Below are 21681 nucleotides of genomic sequence, written 5' to 3'. Positions count from 1 at the left end.
GAGAGAGAGGTAGACCCAGAGTCAATGCCAGCACAGAGAGAGAGAGAGAGAGAGAGCGAGAGAGATCGACCCAGAGTCAATGCCAGCACAGGGAGGGGGAGAGAGAGAGAGCGATAGACACAGAAACCGGGAGGGGTCTGTACAGTAACAGTGGAGTGGGTCTGTCTGTACAGTAATGGGGAGAGGTCTGTACAGTAATGGGGAGGGGGCCTGTACAGTAATGGGGAGGGGTCTGTACAGTAATGAGGAGGGGTCTGTCTGTACAGTAATGGGGAGGGGTCTGTACAGTAATGGGGAGGGTGCCTGTACAGTAATGGGAAGGGGTCTGTACAGTAATGTGGAGGGGTCAGTGTGTACAGTAATGGGGAGGGGTCTGTACAGTAATGAGGAGGGGTCTGTCTGTACAGTAATGGGGAGGGGGTCTGTACAGTAATGGGGAGGAGTCTGTCTGTACAGTAATGGGGAGGAGCCTGTCTGTACAGCAATGCGGAGGGGTCGGTACAGTAATGGGGAAGGTGTCTGTCTGTACAGTAATGGGGAGCGGATCTGTACAGCAATGGGGAAGGTGTCTGTCTGTACAGTAATGGGGAGCGGATCTGTACAGTAATGGGGAAGGTGTCTGTCTGTACAGTAATGGGGAGGAGCCTGTCTGTACAGCAATGCGGAGGGGTCGGTACAGTAATGGGGAAGGTGTCTGTCTGTACAGTAATGGGGAGCGGATCTGTACAGCAATGGGGAAGGTGTCTGTCTGTACAGTAATGGGGAGCGGATCTGTACAGTAATGGGGAGGAGTCTGTCTGTACAGTAATGGGGAGCGGATCTGTACAGTAATGGGGAGGAGTCTGTCTGTACAGTAATCTGGAGGGGTCGGTACAGTAATGGGGAGGGGTCTGTCTGTACAGTAATAGGAGCGGATCTGTACAGTAATGGGGAGGTTTCTGTCTGTACAGTAATGATGAGGGGGTCTGTATAGTAATGGGGGAGGTGTCTGTACAGTAATGGGGGAGAGGTCTGTCTGTACAATAATGGAGAGGGGTCTGTACAGTAATGGGGAGGGGTGCATCTGTACAGTAATGGGGGAGGGGAATGTCTGTACAGTAATGTACAGTAATGGGGAGGGATCTGTACAGTACTGGGGAGGGGGTCTGTACAGTAATAGGGAGGGGTTTGTATAGTAATGTGGAGAGGTCTGTCTGTACAGTATTGGGGAGGGGTCTGTCTGTAAAGTAATGGGGAGGGTCTGCACAGTAATGGGGCGGGATTTGTACAGTAATGGGGAGGGGGTCAGTACAGTAATGGGGAGGAGTCTGTCTGTGCAGTAATGGGGACGGGTCTGTACAGTAAAGGAGAGATGTCTGTCATTACAGTGATGGGGAGAGATCTGTACAGTAATGGGGAGGGGTCTGTCTGTACAATAATGGGGGAGGGGTCTGTACAGTAATGGGGAGGAGTCTGTCTCAACAGTATTGGGGAGGGGTCTGTACAGTAATTGGGAGGGGTATGTACAGTAATGGGGAGGGGTCTGTCTGTACAGTAATGGGGAGGGATCTGTATAGTATTGGGGAGGTGTGTGTCTGTACAGTAATGGGGAGGGGTCTGTACAGTAATGGGGAGGGGTCTGTATAGTATTGGGGAGGTGTGTGTCTGTACAGTAATGGGGAGGGGTCTGTACAGTAATGGGGAGCGGTCTGTATAGTATTGGGGAGGGGTGTGTCTCAACAGTATGGGGAGGGTTCTGTACAGTAATGGGGAGGGGTCTGTCTGTACAGTAATGGGGAGAGGTCTGTACAGTAAAGGGGAGGGGTCGGTACAGTAATGGGGAGGGGTCTGTCTGTACAGTAATGGGAAAGTGTATGTACAGTAATGGGGAGGGGTCTGTACAGTAATGGTGAGGGTCTGCACAGTAATGGGGAGGGTCTGCACAGTAATTGGGGCAGGATCTGTACAGTAATGGGGAGGGGTCTGTACAGTAATGGGGAGGGACCTGTCTGAACAGTAATGGGGTGGGGTCTGTACAGTAATGGGGAAGAGTCTGTACAGTATTGGGGAGGGGTGTGTCTGTACAGTAATGGGGAGGGGTCTGTACAGTATTGGAGAGGAGTCTGTCTGTACAGTAATGGGGAGCGGCCTGTATAATATTGGGGAGGGGATGTGTACAGTAATGGGGAGGGGTCTGTACAGTAATGGGGAGGAGTCTGTCTGTACAGTAATGGGGAGGTGTATGTACAGTAATGGGGAGAGGTCTGTACAGTAATGGGGAGGAGTCTGTGTACAGTAATGGGGAGGGGTCTGTACAGTAATGGGGATGAGTCTGTCTGTACAGTAATGGGGAGGGGTCTGTACAGTATTGGAGAGGAGTCTGTCTGTACAATAATGGGGAGGGGCCTGTATAATATTGGGGAGGGGATTTGTACAGTAATGGGGAGGGGTCTGTACAGTAATGGGGAGGAGTCTGTCTGTACAGTAATGGGGAGGGGCCTGTACAGTATTGGAGAGGAGTCTGTCTGTACAGTAATGGGGAGGGGCCTGTATAATATTGGGGAGGGGTGTGTCTGTACAGTAATGGGGAGGGGTCTGTACAGTAATGGTGAGGGTCTGCACAGTAATGGGGAGGGTCTGCACAGTAATTGGGGCAGGATCTGTACAGTAATGGGGAGGGGTCTGTACAGTAATGGAGAGGGACCTGTCTGAACAGTAATGGGGAGGGGTCTGTACAGTAATGGGGAAGAGTCTGTACAGTATTGGGGAGGGGTGTGTCTGTACAGTAATGGGGAGGGGTCTGTACAGTAATGGGGAGGGTCTGCACAGAAATGGGGAGGGGTCTGTACAGTAATGGGGAGGGCGTCGGTCTGTACAGTAATGGGGAGGGTGTCTGTACAGTAATGGGGAGGGGTCTGTATAGCAATGGGGAGGAGTCGGTATAGCATTGGGTGGGGGTGTCTGTTTGTACAGTAATGGGGAGGGGTGTGTACAGTAATGGGGAGGGCACCTGCACTGTAATGGGGGAGGGGTCTGTACAGTAATGGGAGTGGGGTCTGTCTGTAAAGTAATGGGGAGGTGTTCTGTACAGTATTGGGGTGGGGTCTGTACAGTAATGGGGAGGGGTCTGTACAGTAAAGGGGGAGGGGTCTGTACAGTAATGGGGAGGGGTCTGTCTGGACAGTAATGGGGACTGTCTGTACAGTAATGGGGAGGGGTCTGTCTGGACAGTAATGGGGAGGGTTCTGTACAGTAATGGGGAGGGGTCTGTCTGTACAGTAATGGGGAGGGGTCAGTACAGTAATGGGGAGGAGTCTGTCTGTATAGTAATGGGGAGGGGTCTGTACAGTATTGGAGAGGAGTCTGTCTGTAGAGTAATGGGGAGGGGCCTGTATAATATTGGGGAGGGGTGTGTCTGTACAGTAATGGGGAGGGGTCTGTACAGTAATAGTGAGGGTCTGCACAGTAATGGGGAGGGTCTGCACAGTAATTGGGGCAGGATCTGTACAGTAATGGGGAGGGGTCTGTACAGTAATGGGGAGGGACCTGTCTGAACAGTAATGGTGAGGGGTCTGTACAGTAATGGGGAGGGGACTGTTTGTACAGTAATGGGGATGGGTCTGCACAGTATTGGGGAGGGAACTGTCTGAACAGTAATGGGGAGGGGACTGTCTGTACAGTAATGGGGAGGGGCCTGTATAATATTGGGGAGGGGTGTGTCTGTACAGTAATGGGTTGGGGTCTGTACGGTAATGGGGAGGGGTCTGTACAGTAATGGGGAGGGACTTGTCTGAACAGTAATGGGGAGGGGGCTGTTTGTACAGTAATGGGGAGGGGTCTGCACAGTATTGGGGAGGGGTCTGTCTGAACAGTAATGGGGAGGGGTCTGTATAATATTGGGGAGGGGTGTGTCTGTACAGTAATGGGGAGGGGTCTGCACAGTAATGGGGATGGATCTGTACAGTATGGGTGAGGGGGTCTGTACAGTAATTGGGAGGGGTCTGTACAGTAATGGGGAGAGGTCTACCTGTACAATAATGGGGAGGGGGTGTGTACAGTAATGGGGGAGGGTATCTGTCTGTACAGTAATGGGGAGGGGTCTGTCTGTACTGTAATGGGGAGGGGCTGCACAGTAATGGGGAGGGGTTCTGTACAGTAATGGGGACAGGTCTGTCTGTACAGTAATGGGGGAGGTGTATGTACAGTAATGGGGACAGGTCTGTCTGTACAGTAATGGGGACAGGTCTGTCTGTACAGTAATGGGGGAGGCGTATGTACAGCAATGGGGAGAGGTCTGTACAGTAAAGGGGAAGGGGTCTGTACAGTAATGGGGAGGGGGTTTGTACAGTAATGGGGAGGGGTCTGCACAGTAATGGGGAGGGGACTGTCTGGACAGTAATGGGGAGGGTCTGCACAGTAATGGGGGTGGGATCTGTACAGTAATGGGGAGGGGTCTGTGCAGTAATAGGGAGGAGTCTGTCTGTACAGTAATGGGGAGGGGTCTGTGCACTAATGGGAGGGGTGAGTCTGTACAGTAATGGGGTGGGGCCTGTACAGTAATGGAGCGCTGTCTGCCATTACAGTGATGGGGAGAGATCTGTACAGTAATGGGGAGGGGTCTGTACAGTAATGGGGAGGGGTCTGTCTGTGCAGTAGTGGGGAGGGGTCTGTACAGTATTGAGGATGGGTGTGTACAGTAATTGGTAGGGTCTGCACAGAAATGGGGAGGGGACCGTACAGTAATGGGGAAGGGTCTGTACAGTATTGGGGAGGGACCTGTCTGAACAGTAATGGGGAGGGGTCCGTACAGTAATGGGGAAGGGTCTGTACAGTATTGGGAAGGGGTGTGTCTGTACAGTAATGGGGAGGGGTCTGTACAGTAATGGGGAGGGTCTGCACAGAAATGGGGAGGGGTCTGTACAGTAATGGGGAGGGCGTCGGTCTGTACAGTAATGGGGAGGGAATCTGTACAGTAATGGGGAGGGTGTCTGTACAGTAATGGGGAGGGGTCTGCACAATAATGGGGCCAGGATCTGTACAGTAATGGGGAGGGGTCGGTATAGCAATGGGGAGGAGTCGGTATAGCATTGGGTGGGGGTGTCTGTTTGTACAGTAATGGGGAGGGGTGTGTACAGTAATGGGGAGGGTGCCTGCACAGTAATGGGGGAGGGGTCTGTACAGTAATGGCGGTGGGGTCTGTCTGTAAAGTAATGGGGAGGTGTTCTGTACAGTATTGGGGTGGGGTCTGTACAGTAATGGGGAGGGGTCTGTACAGTAATTAGGGAGGGGTCTGTACAGTAATCGGGAGGGGTCTGTCTGGACAGTAATGGGGGAGGGTCTGGACAGTAATGGGGAGGGGTCTGTCTGTGCAGTAGTGGGGAGGGGTCTGTACAGTATTGAGGATGGGTCTGTACAGTAATTGGTAGGGTCTGCACAGAAATGGGGAGGGGTCTGTACAGTAATGGGGAAGGGTCTGTACAGTATTGGGAAGGGGTGTGTCTGTACAGTAATGGGGAGGGGTCTGTACAGTAATGGGGAGGGTCTGCACAGAAATGGGGAGGGCGTCTGTCTGTACAGTAATGGGGGAGGTGTATGTACAGTAATGGGGAGAGGTCTGTACAGTAAAGGGGAGAGGTCTGTACAGTAATGGGGAGGGGGTTTGTACAGTAATGGGGAGGGGTCTGCACAGTAATGGGGATGGGACTGTCTGGACAGTAATGGGGAGGGGTCTGTCTGTGCAGTAGTGGGGAGGGGTCTGTACAGTATTGAGGATGGGTCTGTACAGTAATTGGTAGGGTCTGCACAGAAATGGGGAGGGGTCTGTACAGTAATGGGGAAGGGTCTGTACAGTATTGGGAAGGGGTGTGTCTGTACAGTAATGGGGAGGGGTCTGTACAGTAATGGGGAGGGTCTGCACAGAAATGGGGAGGGCGTCTGTCTGTACAGTAATGGGGGAGGTGTATGTACAGTAATGGGGAGAGGTCTGTACAGTAAAGGGGAGAGGTCTGTACAGTAATGGGGAGGGGGTTTGTACAGTAATGGGGAGGGGTCTGCACAGTAATGGGGATGGGACTGTCTGGACAGTAATGGGGAGGGTCTGCACAGTAATGGGCGTGGGATCTGTACAGTAATGGGGAGGGGTCTATGCAGTAATAGGGAGGAGTCTGTCTGTACAGTAATGGGGAGGGGTCTGTACACTAATGGGAGGGGTGAGTCTGTACAGTAATGGGGAGGGGTCTGTACAGTAATGGGGAGGAGTCTGTCTGTAAAGTAATGGGGTGGGGCCTGTACAGTAATGGGGAGGAGTCTGTCTGTAAAGTAATGGGGTGGGGCCTGTACAGTAATGGAGCACTGTCTGTCATTACAGTGATGGGGAGAGATCTGTACAGTAATGGGGAGGGGTCTGTACAGTAATGGGGAGGGGACTGTCTGTACAGTAATGGGGAGAGGTCTGTACAGTAATGGGGAGGGGTCTGTCTGTGCAGTAGTGGGGAGGGGTCTGTACAGTATTGAGGATGGGTCTGTACAGTAATTGGTAGGGTCTGCACAGAAAGGGGAGGGGTCTGTACAGTAATGGGAAGGGGTGTGTCTGTACAGTAATGGGGAGGGCGTCGGTCTGTACAGTAATGGGGAGGGAATCTGTACAGTAATGGGGAGGGGTCTGCACAATAATGGGGCCGGGATCTGTACAGTAATGGGGAGCGGTCTGTATAGCAATGGGGAGGAGTCGGTATAGCATTGGGTGGGGGTGTCTGTTTGTGCAGTAATGGGGAGGGGTGTGTACAGTAATGGGGAGGGCGCCTGCACTGTAATGGGGGAGGGGTCTGTACAGTAATGGGGGTGGGGTCTGTCTGTAAAGTAATGGGGAGGTGTTCTGTACAGTATTGGGGTGGGGTCTGTACAGTAATGGGGAGGGGTCTGTATAGTAATTAGGGAGGGGTCTGTACAGTAATGTGGAGGGGTCTGTCTGGACAGTAATGGGGGAGGGTCTGGACAGTAATGGGGAGGGGTCTGTCTGGACAGTAATGGGGAGGGGTCTGTATAGTAATGGGGAGGGGTCTGTCTGTACAGTAATGGGGAGGGGACTGTCTGTACAGTAATGGGGAAGGGTCTGTACAGTAATGGGGAGGGTTCTGTACAGTAATGGTGAGGGTCTGCACAGTATTTGGGGCGGGAATGGAGAGGGGTCTGTACAGTAATGGGGAGGGACTTGTCTGCACAGTAATGGGGAGGGGTCTGTACAATACTGGGGAGGGGAATGTCTGTACAGTAATGGGGAGGGGTCTGCACAGTAATGGGGAGGGGTCTGTACAGTATTGGGGAGGGGAATGTCTGTACAGTAATGGGGAGGGGTCTGCACAGTCATGGGGAGAGGTCTGTACAGTAATGGGGAGGGGAATGTCTGTACAGTAATGGGGAGGGGGCCTGTACAGTAATGGGGAGGGGGGCTGTACAGTAATGGGGAGGGGGGTCTGTACAGTAATGGGGAGGGGAATGTCTGAACAGTAATGGGGAGGGGAATGTCTGGACAGTACTGGGGAGGGGTCTGAACAGTAATGGGGAGGGGTCTGTACAGTAAAGGGGAGGGGACTATCTGTACAGTAATGGGGAGGGGTATGCACAGTAATGAGGAGGGGTCTGTCTGTACAGTAATGAGGAGGGGTCTGCACAGTAATGGGGAGGGGTCTGTACAGTAATGGGGAGGGGAATGTCTGTACAGTAATGGGGAGGGGTCTGTACAGTAAAGGGGAGGGGACTGTCTGTACAGTAATGGGGGAGGTGTCTGTTCAGTAATGGGGAGGGGACTGTTTGAACAGAAATGGGAAGGGGGTCTGTACAGTAATGGGGAGGGGTCTGCACAGTAATGGGGAGGGGGTCTGTACAGTAATGGGGAGGGGTCTGTACAGTAATGGGGAGGAGAATGTCTGCACAGTAATGGGGAGGGGTCTGCACAGTAATGGGGAGGAGAATGTCTGCACAGTAATGGGGAGGGGTCTGCACAGTAATGGGGGAGGGATCTGAACAGTAATGGGGAGAGGACTGTCTGTATAGTAATGGTGAGGGTTCTGTACAGTAATGGGGAGGGGCTCTGCAACAGTAATGGGGGCAGGGCTCTGTACAGTGATGGGGAGGGGACTGTCTGTACAGTAATGGGGAGGGTTCTGTACAGTAATGGGGAGGGGACTGTCTGTACAGTAATGGGGAGGGTTCTGTACAGTAATGGGGAGGGGACTGTCTGTACAGTAATGGGGAGGGGCTCTGTACAGTAATGGGGAGGGGCTCTGTACAGTAATGGGGAGGGGACTGTCTGTACAGTAATGGGGCGGGGCTCTGTACAGTAATGGGGAGGGGCTCTGTACAGTAATGGGGAGGGGACTGTCTGTACAGTAATGGGGCGGGGCTCTGTACAGTAATGGGGAGGGGACTGTCAGTACAGTAATGGGGAGGGGCTCTGTACAGTAATGGGGAGGGGACTGTCTGTACAGTAATGGGGAGGGGCTCTGTACAGTAATGGGGAGGGGACTGTCTGTACAGTAATGGGGAGGGGGCTGTCTGTACAGTAATGGGGAGGGGCTCTGTACAGTAATGGGGAGGGGACTGTCTGTACAGTAATGGGGAGGGTTCTGTACAGTAATGGGGAGGGGACTGTCTGTACAGTAATGGGGAGGGGCTCTGTACAGTAATGGGGAGGGGCTCTGTACAGTAATGGGGAGGGGACTGTCTGTACAGTAATGGGGCGGGGCTCTGTACAGTAATGGGGAGGGGACTGTCAGTACAGTAATGGGGAGGGGCTCTGTACAGTAATGGAGAGATGTCTGTCATTACAATGATGGGGAGAGAGATCTGTACAGTCATGGGGAGGGGTCTGTCCGTACAGTAATCGGGGAGGGATCTGAACAGTAATGGGGAGGGGTCTGTACAGTAATGGGTAGGGGCTCTGTACAGTAATGGGGAGGGGTCTGCACAGTAATGGGGAGGGGACTGTTTGTACAGTAATGGGGAGGGGCTCTATACAGTAATGGGGAGGGTCTGCACAGTAATGGGGGCGGGATTTGTACAGTAATGGGGAGGGGTCTGTACAGTAATGGGGAGGGGTCTGTACAGTAATGGGGAGCAGTCTGTCTGTATAGTAAGGGGGCGGAGTCTGTACAGTAATGGAGAGATGTCTGTCATTACAGTGATGGGGAGAGAGATCTGTGCAGTAATGGGGAGGGGTCTGTCTGTACAGTAATGGGGAGGGGTCTGTACAGTAATGGGGGAGGGATCCGAACAGTAATGGGGAGGGGTCTGTACAGTAATGGGGAGAGGACTGTCTGTATAGTAATGGTGAGGGTTCTGTACAGTAATGGGGAGGGGCTCTGCAACAGTAATGGGGGCAGGGCTCTGTACAGTGATGGGGAGGGGACTGTCTGTACAGTAATGGGGAGGGTTCTGTACAGTAATGGGGAGGGGACTGTCTGTACAGTAATGGGGAGGGGCTCTGTACAGTAATGGGGAGGGGACTGTCTGTACAGTAATGGGGAGGGTTCTGTACAGTAATGGGGAGGGGACTGTCTGTACAGTAATGGGGAGGGGCTCTGTACAGTAATGGGGAGGGGCTCTGTACAGTAATGGGGAGGGGACTGTCTGTACAGTAATGGGGCGGGGCTCTGTACAATAATGGGGAGGGGACTGTCTGTACAGTAATGGGGAGGGGCTCTGTACAGTAATGGGGAGGGGACTGTCTGTACAGTAATGGGGAGGGGCTCTGTACAGTAATGGGGAGGGGACTGTCTGTACAGTAATGGGGAGGGGCTCTGTACAGTAATGTGGAGGGTTCTGTACAGTAATGGGGAGGGGCTCTGTACAGTAATGGGGAGGGGACTGTCTGTACAGTAATGGGGAGGGGCTCTGTACAGTAATGGGGAGGGGACTGTCTGTACAGTAATGGGGAGGGGCTCTGTACAGTAATGTGGAGGGTTCTGTACAGTAATGGGGAGGGGCTCTGTACAGTAATGGGGAGGGGACTGTCTGTACAGTAATGGGGAGGCGCTCTGTACAGTAATGGGGAGGGAACTGTCTGTACAGTAATGGGGAGGGGTCTGTACAGTAATGGGGAAGGGTCTGTACAGTATTGGGAAGGGGTGTGTCTGTACAGTAATGGGGAGGGGTCTGTACAGTAATGGGGAGGGTCTGCACAGAAATGGGGAGGGGTCTGTACAGTAATGGGGAGGGCGTCGGTCTGTACAGTAATGGGGAGGGAATCTGTACAGTAATGGGGAGGGGTCTGCACAATAATGGGGCCGGGATCTGTACAGTAATGGGGAGGGGTCTGTATAGCAATGGGGAGGAGTCGGTATAGCATTGGGTGGGGGTGTCTGTTTGTACAGTAATGGGGAGGGGTGTGTACAGTAATGGGGAGCGCGCCTGCACTGTAATGGGGGAGGGGTCTGTACAGTAATGGGGGTGGGGTCTGTCTGTAAAGTAATGGGGAGGTGTTCTGTACAGTATTGGGGTGGGGTCTGTACAGTAAGGGGGGAGGGCTCTGTACAGTAATGGGGAGGGGTCTGTCTGGACAGTAATGGGGAGGGTTCTGTACAGTAATGGGGAGGGGTCTGTCTGTACAGTAATGGGGAGGGGTCAGTACAGTAATGGGGAGGAGTCTGTCTGTACAGTAATGGGGAGGGGCTCTGTACAGTAATGGGGAGGGGACTGTCTGTACAGTAATGGGGAGTACAGTAATGGGGAGGGGACTGTCTGTACAGTAATGGATAGGGGACTGTCTGTACAGTAATGGGGAGGGGTCTGTACAGTAATGGGGAGGGGACTGTCTGTACAGTAATGGGGAGGGGCTCTGTACAGTAATGTGGAGGGTTCTGTACAGTAATGGGGAGGGGCTCTGTACAGTAATGGGGAGGGGACTGTCTGTACAGTAATGGGGAGGAGCTCTGTACAGTAATGGGGAGGGAACTGTCTGTACAGTAATGGGGAGGGGCTCTGTACAGTAATGGGGAGGGTACTGTCTGTACAGTAATGGGGAGGGGCTCTGTACAGTAATGGGGAGGGGACTGTCTGTACAGTAATGTGGAGGGGTCTGTACAGTAATGGGGAGGGGCTCTGTACAGTAATGGGGAGGGGACTGTCTGTACAGTAATGGGGAGGGGTCTGTACAGTATTGGGGATGAGTCTGTACAGTAATGGGGATGGGTCTGTACAGTATTGGGGATGGGTCTATACAGTAATGGGGAGGGGGGTCTGTACAGTAATGGGGAGGGGAATGTCTGGACAGTACTGGGGAGGGGTCTGCACAGTAATGGGGAGGGGTCTGTCTGTACAGTAATCGGGGACGGTCTGTACAGTAATAGGGAGGTGTCTGTACAGCAATGGGGATGGGTCTGTACAGTAATGGGGAGGGGTCTGTACAGCAATGGGGATGGGTCTGTACAGTAATGGGGATGGGTCTGTACAGTAATTGGGAGAGGTCTGTACAGTAATGGTGAGGAGTCTGTCTATAAAGTAATGGGGCGGAATCTGTACAGTAATGGGGAGGGGTCTGTCTGCACAGTAATAGGGGAGGGTCTGCACAGTAATGGGGGCGGGATCTGTACAGTAATGGGGAGGGGACTGTTTGTACAGTAATGGGGAGGGGTCTGTACACTAATGGGGAGGGATCTGTCTGTACAGTAATGGGGAGGGTCTGAAAAGTAATGGGGAGGCGTCTGTACAGTAATGGGGAGGGGTCTGTCTGTAATGTAATGTGGTGGAGTCTGTACAGTAATGGGGAGGGGACTGTCTGTACAGTAATGGGGAGGGGCTCTGTACAGTAATGTGGAGGGTTCTGTACAGTAATGGGGAGGGGCTCTGTACAGTAATGGGGAGGGGACTGTCTGTACAGTAATGGGGAGGGGCTCTGTACAGTAATGGGGAGGGAACTGTCTGTACAGTAATGGGGAGGGTACTGTCTGTACAGTAATGGGGAGGGGCTCTGTACAGTAATGGGGAGGGGACTGTCTGTACAGTAATGTGGAGGGGTCTGTACAGTAATGGGGATGGGCTCTGTACAGTAATGGGGAGGGGACTGTCTGTACAGTAATGGGGAGGGGTCTGTACAGTATTGGGGATGAGTCTGTACAGTAATGGGGATGGGTCTGTACAGTATTGGGGAGGGGTCTGTACAGTAATGGGGAGGGGAATATCTGGACAGTACTGGGGAGGGGTCTGCACAGTAATGGGGAGGGGTCTGTCTGTACAGTAATCAGGGACGGTCTGTACAGTAATAGGGAGGGGTCTGTACAGCAATGGGGATGGGTCTGTACAGTAATGGGGAGGGGTCTGTACAGCAATGGGGATGGGTCTGTACAGTAATGGGGATGGGTCTGTACAGTAATTGGGAGAGGTCTGTACAGTAATGGTGAGGAGTCTGTCTATAAAGTAATGGGGCGGAATCTGTACAGTAATGGGGAGGGGTCTGTCTGTACAGTAATGGGGAGGGTCTGAAAAGTAATGGGGAGGCGTCTGTACAGTAATGGGGAGGGGTCTGTCTGTAAAGTAATGTGGTGGAGTCTGTACAGTAATGCGGAGGGGACTGTCTGTACAGTAATGGGGAGGGGTCTGTAAGGTAATGGGGACGGAGTCTGTACAGTAATGGAGAGATGTCTGTCATTACAGTGATGGGGAGAGAGATCTGTACAGTAATGGGGAGGGGTCTGTACAGTAATGGGGAGGGGTCTGTAAGGTAAAGGGGACGGGGTCTGTACAGTAATGGAGAGATGTCTGTCATTACAGTGATGGGGAGAGAGATCTGTACAGTAATGGGGAGGGGTCTGTACAGTAATGGGGAGGGGTCTGTAAGGTAAAGGGGACGGAGTTTGTACAGTAATGGAGAGATGTCTGTCATTACAGTGATGGGGAGAGAGATCTGTACAGTAATGGGGGAGGGTTCTGAACAGTAATGGGGAGGAATCTGCACAGTAATGGGTAGGGGTCTGTCTGTACAGTAATGGCCGAGGGGTCTGTACAGTAATGGGCAGGGGTCTGTACAGTATTGGGGAGGGGTCGGTCTGTACAGTAATGGTGAGGGGCCTGTACAGTAATGGGGAGGGTCTGCACAGTAATGGGGGTGGGATTTGTACAGTAATGGGGAGGGTCTGCACAGTAATGGGGAGGGGTCTGTACAGTAATGGGGAGGGTCTGTACAGGAATGGGGAGGGGGTCTGTACAGTAATGGGGAGGGTCTGTACAGAAATGGGGAGGGGTCTGTACAGTAATGGGGAGGGTCTGTACAGAAATGGTGAGGGGTCTGTACAGTAATGGGGAGGGGTTTGTACAGTAATGGGGAGGGTCTGTACAGAAATGGGGAGCGGGTCTGTACAGTAATGGGGAGGGGTCTGTACAGTAATGGGGAGGGTCTGCACAGTGATGGGGAGGGTCTGCACAGTAATTGGGGCAGGATCTGACAGTAATGGGCAGTGGTCTGTATAGTATTGGGGAGGGTCTGCACAGTAATGGGGGCGGGATTTGTACAGTAATGGGGAGGGTCTGCACAGTAATGGGGAGGGGTCTGTACAGTAATGGGGAGGGGTCTGTACAGTAATGGGGAGGGTCTGTACAGGAATGGGGAGGGGGTCTGTACAGTAATGGGGAGGGTCTGTACAGAAATGGGGAGGGGTCTGTACAGTAATGGGGAGGGTCTGTACAGAAATGGGGAGGGGTCTGTACAGTAATGGGGAGGGGTCTGTACAGTAATGGGGAGGGTCTGTACAGGAATGGGGAGGGGGTCTGTACAGTAATGGGGAGGGTCTGTACAGAAATGGGGAGGGGTCTGTACAGTAATGGGGAGGGTCTGTACAGGAATGGGGAGGGGGTCTGTACAGTAATGGGGAGGGTCTGTACAGAAATGGGGAGGGGTCTGTACAGTAATGGGGAGGGTCTGTACAGAAATGGGGAGGGGTCTGTACAGTAATGGGGAGGGGTCTGTACAGTAATGGGGAGGGTCTGTACAGAAATGGGGAGGGGGTCTGTACAGTAATGGGGAGGGTCTGCACAGTAATGGGGAGGGTCTGCACAGTAATTGGGGCAGGATCTGACAGTAATGGGCAGTGGTCTGTATAGTATTGGAGAGGGGTGTCTGTCTGTACAGTAATGGGCAGTGGTCTGTATAGTATTGGGGAGGGTCTGCACAGTAATGGGGAGGGGGTCTGTACAGTAATGGGGAGGGTCTGTACAGAAATGGGGAGGGGTCTGTACAGTAATGGGGAGGGTCTGTACAGAAATGGGGAGGGGTCTGTACAGTAATGGGGAGGGGTCTGTACAGTAATGGGGAGGGTCTGTACAGAAATGGGGAGGGGGTCTGTACAGTAATGGGGAGGGGTCTGTACAGTAATGGGGAGGGTCTGCACAGTAATGGGGAGGGTCTGCACAGTAATTGGGGCAGGATCTGACAGTAATGGGCAGTGGTCTGTATAGTATTGGGGAGGGGTGTCTGTCTGTACAGTAATGGGAAGGGGTCTGTACAGTAATGAGGAGGGGTCTGTCTGCACAGTAATGGGGAGGGGTCTGCACAGTAATGGGGAGGGGTCTGTCTGTGCAGTAATGGGAGGGGTCTGTACAGCAATGGGGAGGGGCCTGTATAGTATTGGGGAGGGGTGTGTCTGTACAGTAATGGGGAGGGGTCTGTACAGTAATGGTGAGGGTCTGCACAGTAATGGGGAGGGACCTGTCTGAACAGTAATGGGAAGGGGTCTGTACAGTAATGGGGAGGGGACTGTCTGTACAGTAATGGGGAGGGGTCTGTACAGTAATGGTGAGGGTCTGCACAGTATTGGGGAGGGGACTGTACAGTAATGGGGAGGGGTCTGTACAGTAATGGGGAGGGTCTGTACAGAAATGGGGAGGGGGTCTGTACAGTAATGGGGAGGGTCTGTACAGAAATGGGGAGGCGTCTGTACAGTAATGGGGAGGGGACTGTCTGTACAGTAATGGGGAGGGGTCTGTAAGGTAATGGGGACGGAGTCTGTACAGTAATGGAGAGATGTCTGTCATTACAGTGATGGGGAGAGAGATCTGTACAGTAATGGGGAGGGGTCTGTACAGTAATGGGGAGGGGTCTGTAAGGTAATGGGGACGGGGTCTGTACAGTAATGGAGAGATGTCTGTCATTACAGTGATGGGGAGAGAGATCTGTACAGTAATGGGGGAGGGTTCTGAACAGTAATGGGGAGGAATCTGCACAGTAATGGGTAGGGGTCTGTCTGTACAGTAATGGCCGAGGGGTCTTTACAGTAATGGGCAGGGGTCTGTACAGTAATGGGGAGGGGTCTGTCTGTACAGTAATGATCAGGGGCCTGTACAGCAATGGGGAGGGTCTGCACAGTAATGGGGGCGGGATTTGTACAGTAATGGGGAGGGGTCTGTACAGTAATGGGGAGGGGTCTGTACAGTAATGGGGTGGGTCTGTACAGAAATGGGGAGGGGGTCTGTACAGTAATGGGCAGAGGTCTGTACAGTAATGGGGAAGGTCTGCACAGTAATGGGGAGGGTCTGCACAGTAATTGGGGCAGGATCTGACAGTAATGGGCAGTGGTCTGTATAGTATTGGGGAGGGGTGTCTGTCTGTACAGTAATGGAAGGGGTCTGTACAGTAATGAGGAGGGGTCTGTCTGCACAGTAATGGGGAGGGGTCTGCACAGTAATGGGGAGGGGTCTGTCTGTGCAGTAATGGGAGGGGTCTGTACAGCAATGGGGAGGGGCCTGTATAGTATCAGGGAGGGGTGTGTCTGTACAGTAATGGGGAGGGGTCTGTACAGTAATGGGGAGGGTCTGCACAGTAATGGGGAGGGACCTGTCTGAACAGTAATGGGAAGGGGTCTGTACAGTAATGGGGAGGGGACTGTCTGTACAGTAATGGGGAGGGGTCTGTACAGTAATGGTGAGGGTCTGCACAGTATTGGGGAGGGGACTGTCTGTACAGTAATGAGGAGGGTCTGCACAGTAATGGGGAGGGGTCTGTACAGTAATGGGGAGCGGTCTGCACAGTAATGGGGGTGGGATCTGTACAGTAATGGGGAGGGGTCTGTTTGTACAGTAATGGGGAGGGGTCTGTACACTAATGGGGTGGGGTCTGTAAAGTAATGGGGAGGGGTCTGTAAAGTAATGGTGAGGAGTCTGTCTGTAAAGTAATGGGGCGGAGTCTGTACAGCAATGGGGAGGGGTCTATCTGTACAGTAATAGGGGAGGGTCTGCACAGTAATGGGGGCAGGATCTGTACAGTAATGGGGAGGGGACTGTTTGTACAGTAATGGGGAGGGGTCTGTCTGGAAAGTAATGTGGTGGAGTCTGTACAGTAATGGAGAGATGTCTGTCATTACAGTGATGGGGAGAGAGATCTGTACAGTAATGGGGAGGGGTCTGTCTGAACAGTAATGGGGAGGGGTCTGTACAGTAATGGGGAGGGGACTGTTTGTACAGTAATGGGGAGGGGTCTGAACAGTAATGGGGAGGGGTCTGCACAGTATTGGGGAGGGGACTGTCTGTACAGTAATGGGGAGGGGTCTGCACAGTAATGGGGAGGTGGTCTGCACAGTAATGGGGAGGGATCTGTACAGTAATGAGGAGGTGTCTGTGTGTACAGTAATGGGGGAGGGGTCTCTGTGTACAGTAATGGGGGAGGGTGTCTGTACAGTAATGGGGAGGTGGTCTGCACAGTAATGGGGAGGGGTCTGTACAGTAATGGGGAGGGGTCTGTACAGTAATGAGGAGGTGTCTGTGTGTACAGTAATGAGGAGGTGTCTGTGTGTACAGTAATGGGGGAGGGGTCTCTGTGTACAGTAATGGGGGAGGGTGTCTGTACAGTAATGGGGAGAGTGGGGTATCCCCCTGTCCTGTATAACAGAGAGCAGGAAGCGGGGCTGGGTCCTAAGCCCGGAAATGGGAGTTGCGGCAGAGGGTCCCTGCTCTGGGTCCCCCTGTCCGGGCCGGGATGGACTTTGCCTTCCCCAGTGGGCTCCGTGCAGAGCCAGCCTGCGGTCAGGAAGCTTCCAGCTCCGGGGCTCCTCTCCCCTGCAGTCCCACCCCACCCTCACCCCAAGTCCTGAAGTCACCCCGAAAGTGGTCCCCCTCTGGCTGATGCCCTGAACCTTTGCTCCAACTGCGAATAAATCCAGTCAAAAACAGACGAACAAAAAAGTTATTATTCCCTGAGGAAACCTTGGGGAAAAAAAAATCTAATTTCTCCTTGTTAAACGCACAGTTGAGGGAATCAAAGTCTGTTGCTTTGGATTAGTTTCCACCAGACCCACCCTGTCTGAAGATGCCCTTTCAAATGGAACAATAAAAGAAAATACCACACCAAGTTTTCTCTGTAATCCGGAATCACTCACGTTGCTGGGTCGGGGACATAAAACTCCACGGAAAAGCCGAAGTAGCTGCCCTGCGGTCCGCTGTACACGATGGGAGTGAGAGAATCCAGGTTGTAGGCGAGGGATCGACAGCACAGCAGCAGCGCCAGGGAGCAGTGCAGTAAGGCGGCCAGTGGCCGTCCATCCCCAGCCGCCGAGCTCATCGCTGCAAGTCCCGGACTCAGTGACACACTCCGTCCTTCATTCACAGTCACACTCCGGAACAGCCGCCAAATCCTGAGCGCTCACTGAAAGGGGAAGATTTTGAGAGAGAGAAAAAAAGGGTGTTCTTGAAAACATGAGGTCATTTGGGAGAGGAGGGGTTTGCAGAGTGTGGAACAAAGTTGGCTGCTCCTGTGCTGAGTTTGAATTGTGCCACCCCCGTCTGTTACAACACCCACAACTGCCTTTCACTTTAGTCATTGGAAAAGTTCAGGAATGCTACTGCTCAAATATGTACATGATCAGAGATCCCCGTTGTACCGGCTTCTCCTCTCTCTCTCTATACAAGGTGCTGAACTCTCTCCACTGACGGGGAGACAGACTGTGGGCAGAATGCAACTCCGAGACACAGACAGAGCTGGTCAGGAAACGCACACAAAGTCTCTCTCTCCACCTCTGACACACACACACACACACACAGCGTCCAGGAGAGGTCACTGCTTTCTCAGACTCAGCAGCAATGCTTGCCTGACTCGCTCTCTCCAACCGGATGTCCAGACACTGACTCCTCAACACCTACCCCCTGCCCCAACCGAGCTCTGACCGAACTCTCTCTCGTACTGGTGCCCGGTCTCACTCACTCTCTGGGAGAATGCACCGCTCGTCCCAAGCCAGAGGGAGAACGGGGAACGCCACAGATGAAAGGCTCAGTGCGGCTCCCTCAACGACAGCACACGTGGAGTCAACCCATGGACTTGGAGGTCCCAGTGTGGGGAACATGGGCAGAATGATGGACAGGGAATGGAGCCAGAGCCGTCTCTGCACAGAGAGACAACCCCACACCCCTCACTGTAACACACTGATATACCCCACACCCCTCACTGAAACACACTGATATACCCCACACCCCTCACTGTAACACACTGATATACCCCACACCCCTCACTGTAACACACTGATATACCCCACACCCCTCACTGTAACACACTGATATACCCCACACCCCTCACTGTAACACACTGATATACCCCACACCACTCACTGTAACACACTGATACACCCCACACCCCTCACTGTCACACTCTGATATACCCCACACCCCTCACTGTAACACACTGATATACCCCACACCCCTCACTGTAACACACTGATATATCCCACACCCCTCACTGTAACACACTGATATACCCCACACACCCCTCACTGTAACACACTGATACACCCCACACCCCTCACTGTCACACTCTGATATACCCCACACCCCTCACTGTAACACACTGATATACCCCACACCCCTCACTGTAACACCCTGATATACCCCACACCCCTCACTGTAACACACTGATATACCCCACACCCCTCACTGTAACACACTGATACACCCCACACCCCTCACTGTCACACTCTGATATACCCCACACCCCTCACTGTAACACACTGATATACCCCACACCCCTCACTGTAACACCCTGATATACCCCACACCCCTCACTGTAACACACTGATATACCCCACACCCCTCACTGTAACACACTGATACACCCCACACCCCTCACTGTAACACACTGATACACCCCACACCCCTCACTGTCACACTCTGATATACCCCACACCCCTCACTGTAACACACTGATACACCCCACACCCCTCACTGTAACACACTGATATACCCCACACCCCTCACTGTAACACACTGATATATCTCACACCCCTCACTGTAACACACTGATACACCCCACACCAATCACTGTAACACACAGATATACCCCACACTCCTCACTGTAACACACTGATATACCCCACACCCCTCACTGTAACACACTGATATACCCCACACACCCCTCACTGTAACACACTGATACACCCCACACCCCTCACTGTCACACTCTGATATACCCCACACCCCTCACTGTAACACACTGATATACCCCACACCCCTCACTGTAACACCCTGATATACCCCACACCCCTCACTGTAACACACTGATATACCCCACACCCCTCACTGTAACACACTGATACACCCCACACCCCTCACTGTCACACTCTGATATACCCCACACCCCTCACTGTAACACACTGATATACCCCACACCCCTCACTGTAACACCCTGATATACCCCACACCCCTCACTGTAACACACTGATATACCCCACACCCCTCACTGTAACACACTGATACACCCCACACCCCTCACTGTAACACACTGATACACCCCACACCCCTCACTGTCACACTCTGATATACCCCACACCCCTCACTGTAACACACTGATACACCCCACACCCCTCACTGTAACACACTGATATACCCCACACCCCTCACTGTAACACACTGATATATCTCACACCCCTCACTGTAACACACTGATACACCCCACACCAATCACTGTAACACACAGATATACCCCACACTCCTCACTGTAACACACTGATATACCCCACATCCCTCACTGTAACAACCTGATATATCCCACACAACTCACTGTAACACACTGATATACCCCACACCCCTCACTGTAACACACTGATATATCCCACACTCCTCACTGTAACACACTGATATACCCTACTCCCCTCACTGTAACACACTGATATATCCCACACCCCTCACTGTAACACACTGATATATCCCACACCCCTCACTGTAACACACTGATATACCCCACACCCCTCACTGTAACACACTGATATACCCTACTCCCCTCACTGTAACACACTGATACATCCCACACCCCTCACTGTAACACACTGATATATCCCACACCCCTCACTGTAACACACTGATATACCCTTCTCCCCTCACTGTAACACACTGATATACCCCACACCCCTCACTATAACACACTGTTATATGCCACACCCGTCATTGTAACACACTGATATACCCCACACCCCTCACTGTAACACACTGATACACCCCACACCCCTCACTGTAACACACTGATACACCCCACATCCCTCACTGTAACACACTGATATACCCCACACCCCTCACTGTAACACACTGATATACCCCACAGCCCTCACTGTAACACACTGATATATCCCACACCCCTCACTGTAACACACTGAAATACCACACACCCCTCACTGTAACACACTGATATACCCCACACTCCTCACTGTAACACACTGATACACCCAACACTCCTCACTGTAACACACTGATATAGCCCACACCCCTCACTGTAACACACTGATATACCCCACACTCCTCACTGTAACACACTGATATAGCCCACACCCCTCACTGTAACACACTGATATACCCCACATCCCTCACTGTAACACACTGATACACCCCACACCCCTCACTGTAACACACTGATATACCCCACACCCCTCACTGTAACACACTGATATACCCCACACTCCTCACTGTAACACACTGATATACCCCACATCCCTCACTGTAACAACCTGATATATCCCACACCCCTCACTGTAACACACTGATATACCCCACACCCCTCACTGTAACACACTGATATATCCCACACCCCTCACTGTAACACACTGATATACCCCACACTCCTCACTGTAAAACACTGATATATCCCACACCCCTCACTGTAACAAACTGATATACCCCACACTCCTCACTGTAACACACTGATATACCCCACAACCCTCACTGTAACACACTGAGATACCCCACACCCCTCACTGTAACACACTGATATACCCCACACTCCTCACTGTAACGCATTGATATAAACCCACACCCCTCACTGTAACAAACTGATATACACCACACTCCTCACTGTAACACACTGATATACCCCACACTCCTCACTGGAACACAATGATATACTCCACACCCCTCACTGTAACACATTGATACACCCCACACTCCTCACTGTAACACACTGATATACCCAAAACCCCTCACTGTAACACACTGATACACCCAACACTCCTCACTGTAACACACTGATATACCCCACACCCCTCACTGCAACACACTGATACACCCCACACCCCTCACGGTAACACACTGATATATCCCACACCCCTCACTGTAACACTCTGAAATACCACACACCCCTCACTGTAATACACTGATATACCCCACACTCCTCACTGTAACACACTGATATACCCCACACCAACACACTGATATATCCCACACCCCTCACTGTAACACACTGATACACACCAC

At 52.4% G+C, this 21681-nt stretch overlaps 1 protein-coding gene across 1 annotated transcript in view; it reads right to left on the bottom strand.

The window, feature by feature from the left end:
• Positions 1–17866, bottom strand: part of LOC122546787 (integrin alpha-5-like) — a 249287-nt gene extending 231421 nt beyond the window's left edge. Inside the window, exon 1 of the mRNA XM_087985610.1 lies at positions 17337–17866. Coding sequence (XP_087841736.1) covers positions 17337–17518 — 182 coding nt within the window. The 5' untranslated portion in view covers positions 17519–17866. The remainder of the gene's footprint in view (positions 1–17336) is intronic.
• Between the last annotated feature and the right edge of the window lie 3815 nt (positions 17867–21681).

This window comes from Chiloscyllium plagiosum, unplaced genomic scaffold (assembly GCF_037043375.1).
Source record: "Chiloscyllium plagiosum isolate Xiang-an unplaced genomic scaffold, Cpla_swu_hap1 HiC_scaffold_53X, whole genome shotgun sequence".
Lineage (NCBI taxonomy): Eukaryota > Metazoa > Chordata > Chondrichthyes > Orectolobiformes > Hemiscylliidae > Chiloscyllium > Chiloscyllium plagiosum.
The sequence above is the reverse complement of the archived record's forward strand: the minus strand, read 5'-3'. Positions and strand labels throughout refer to the sequence as shown.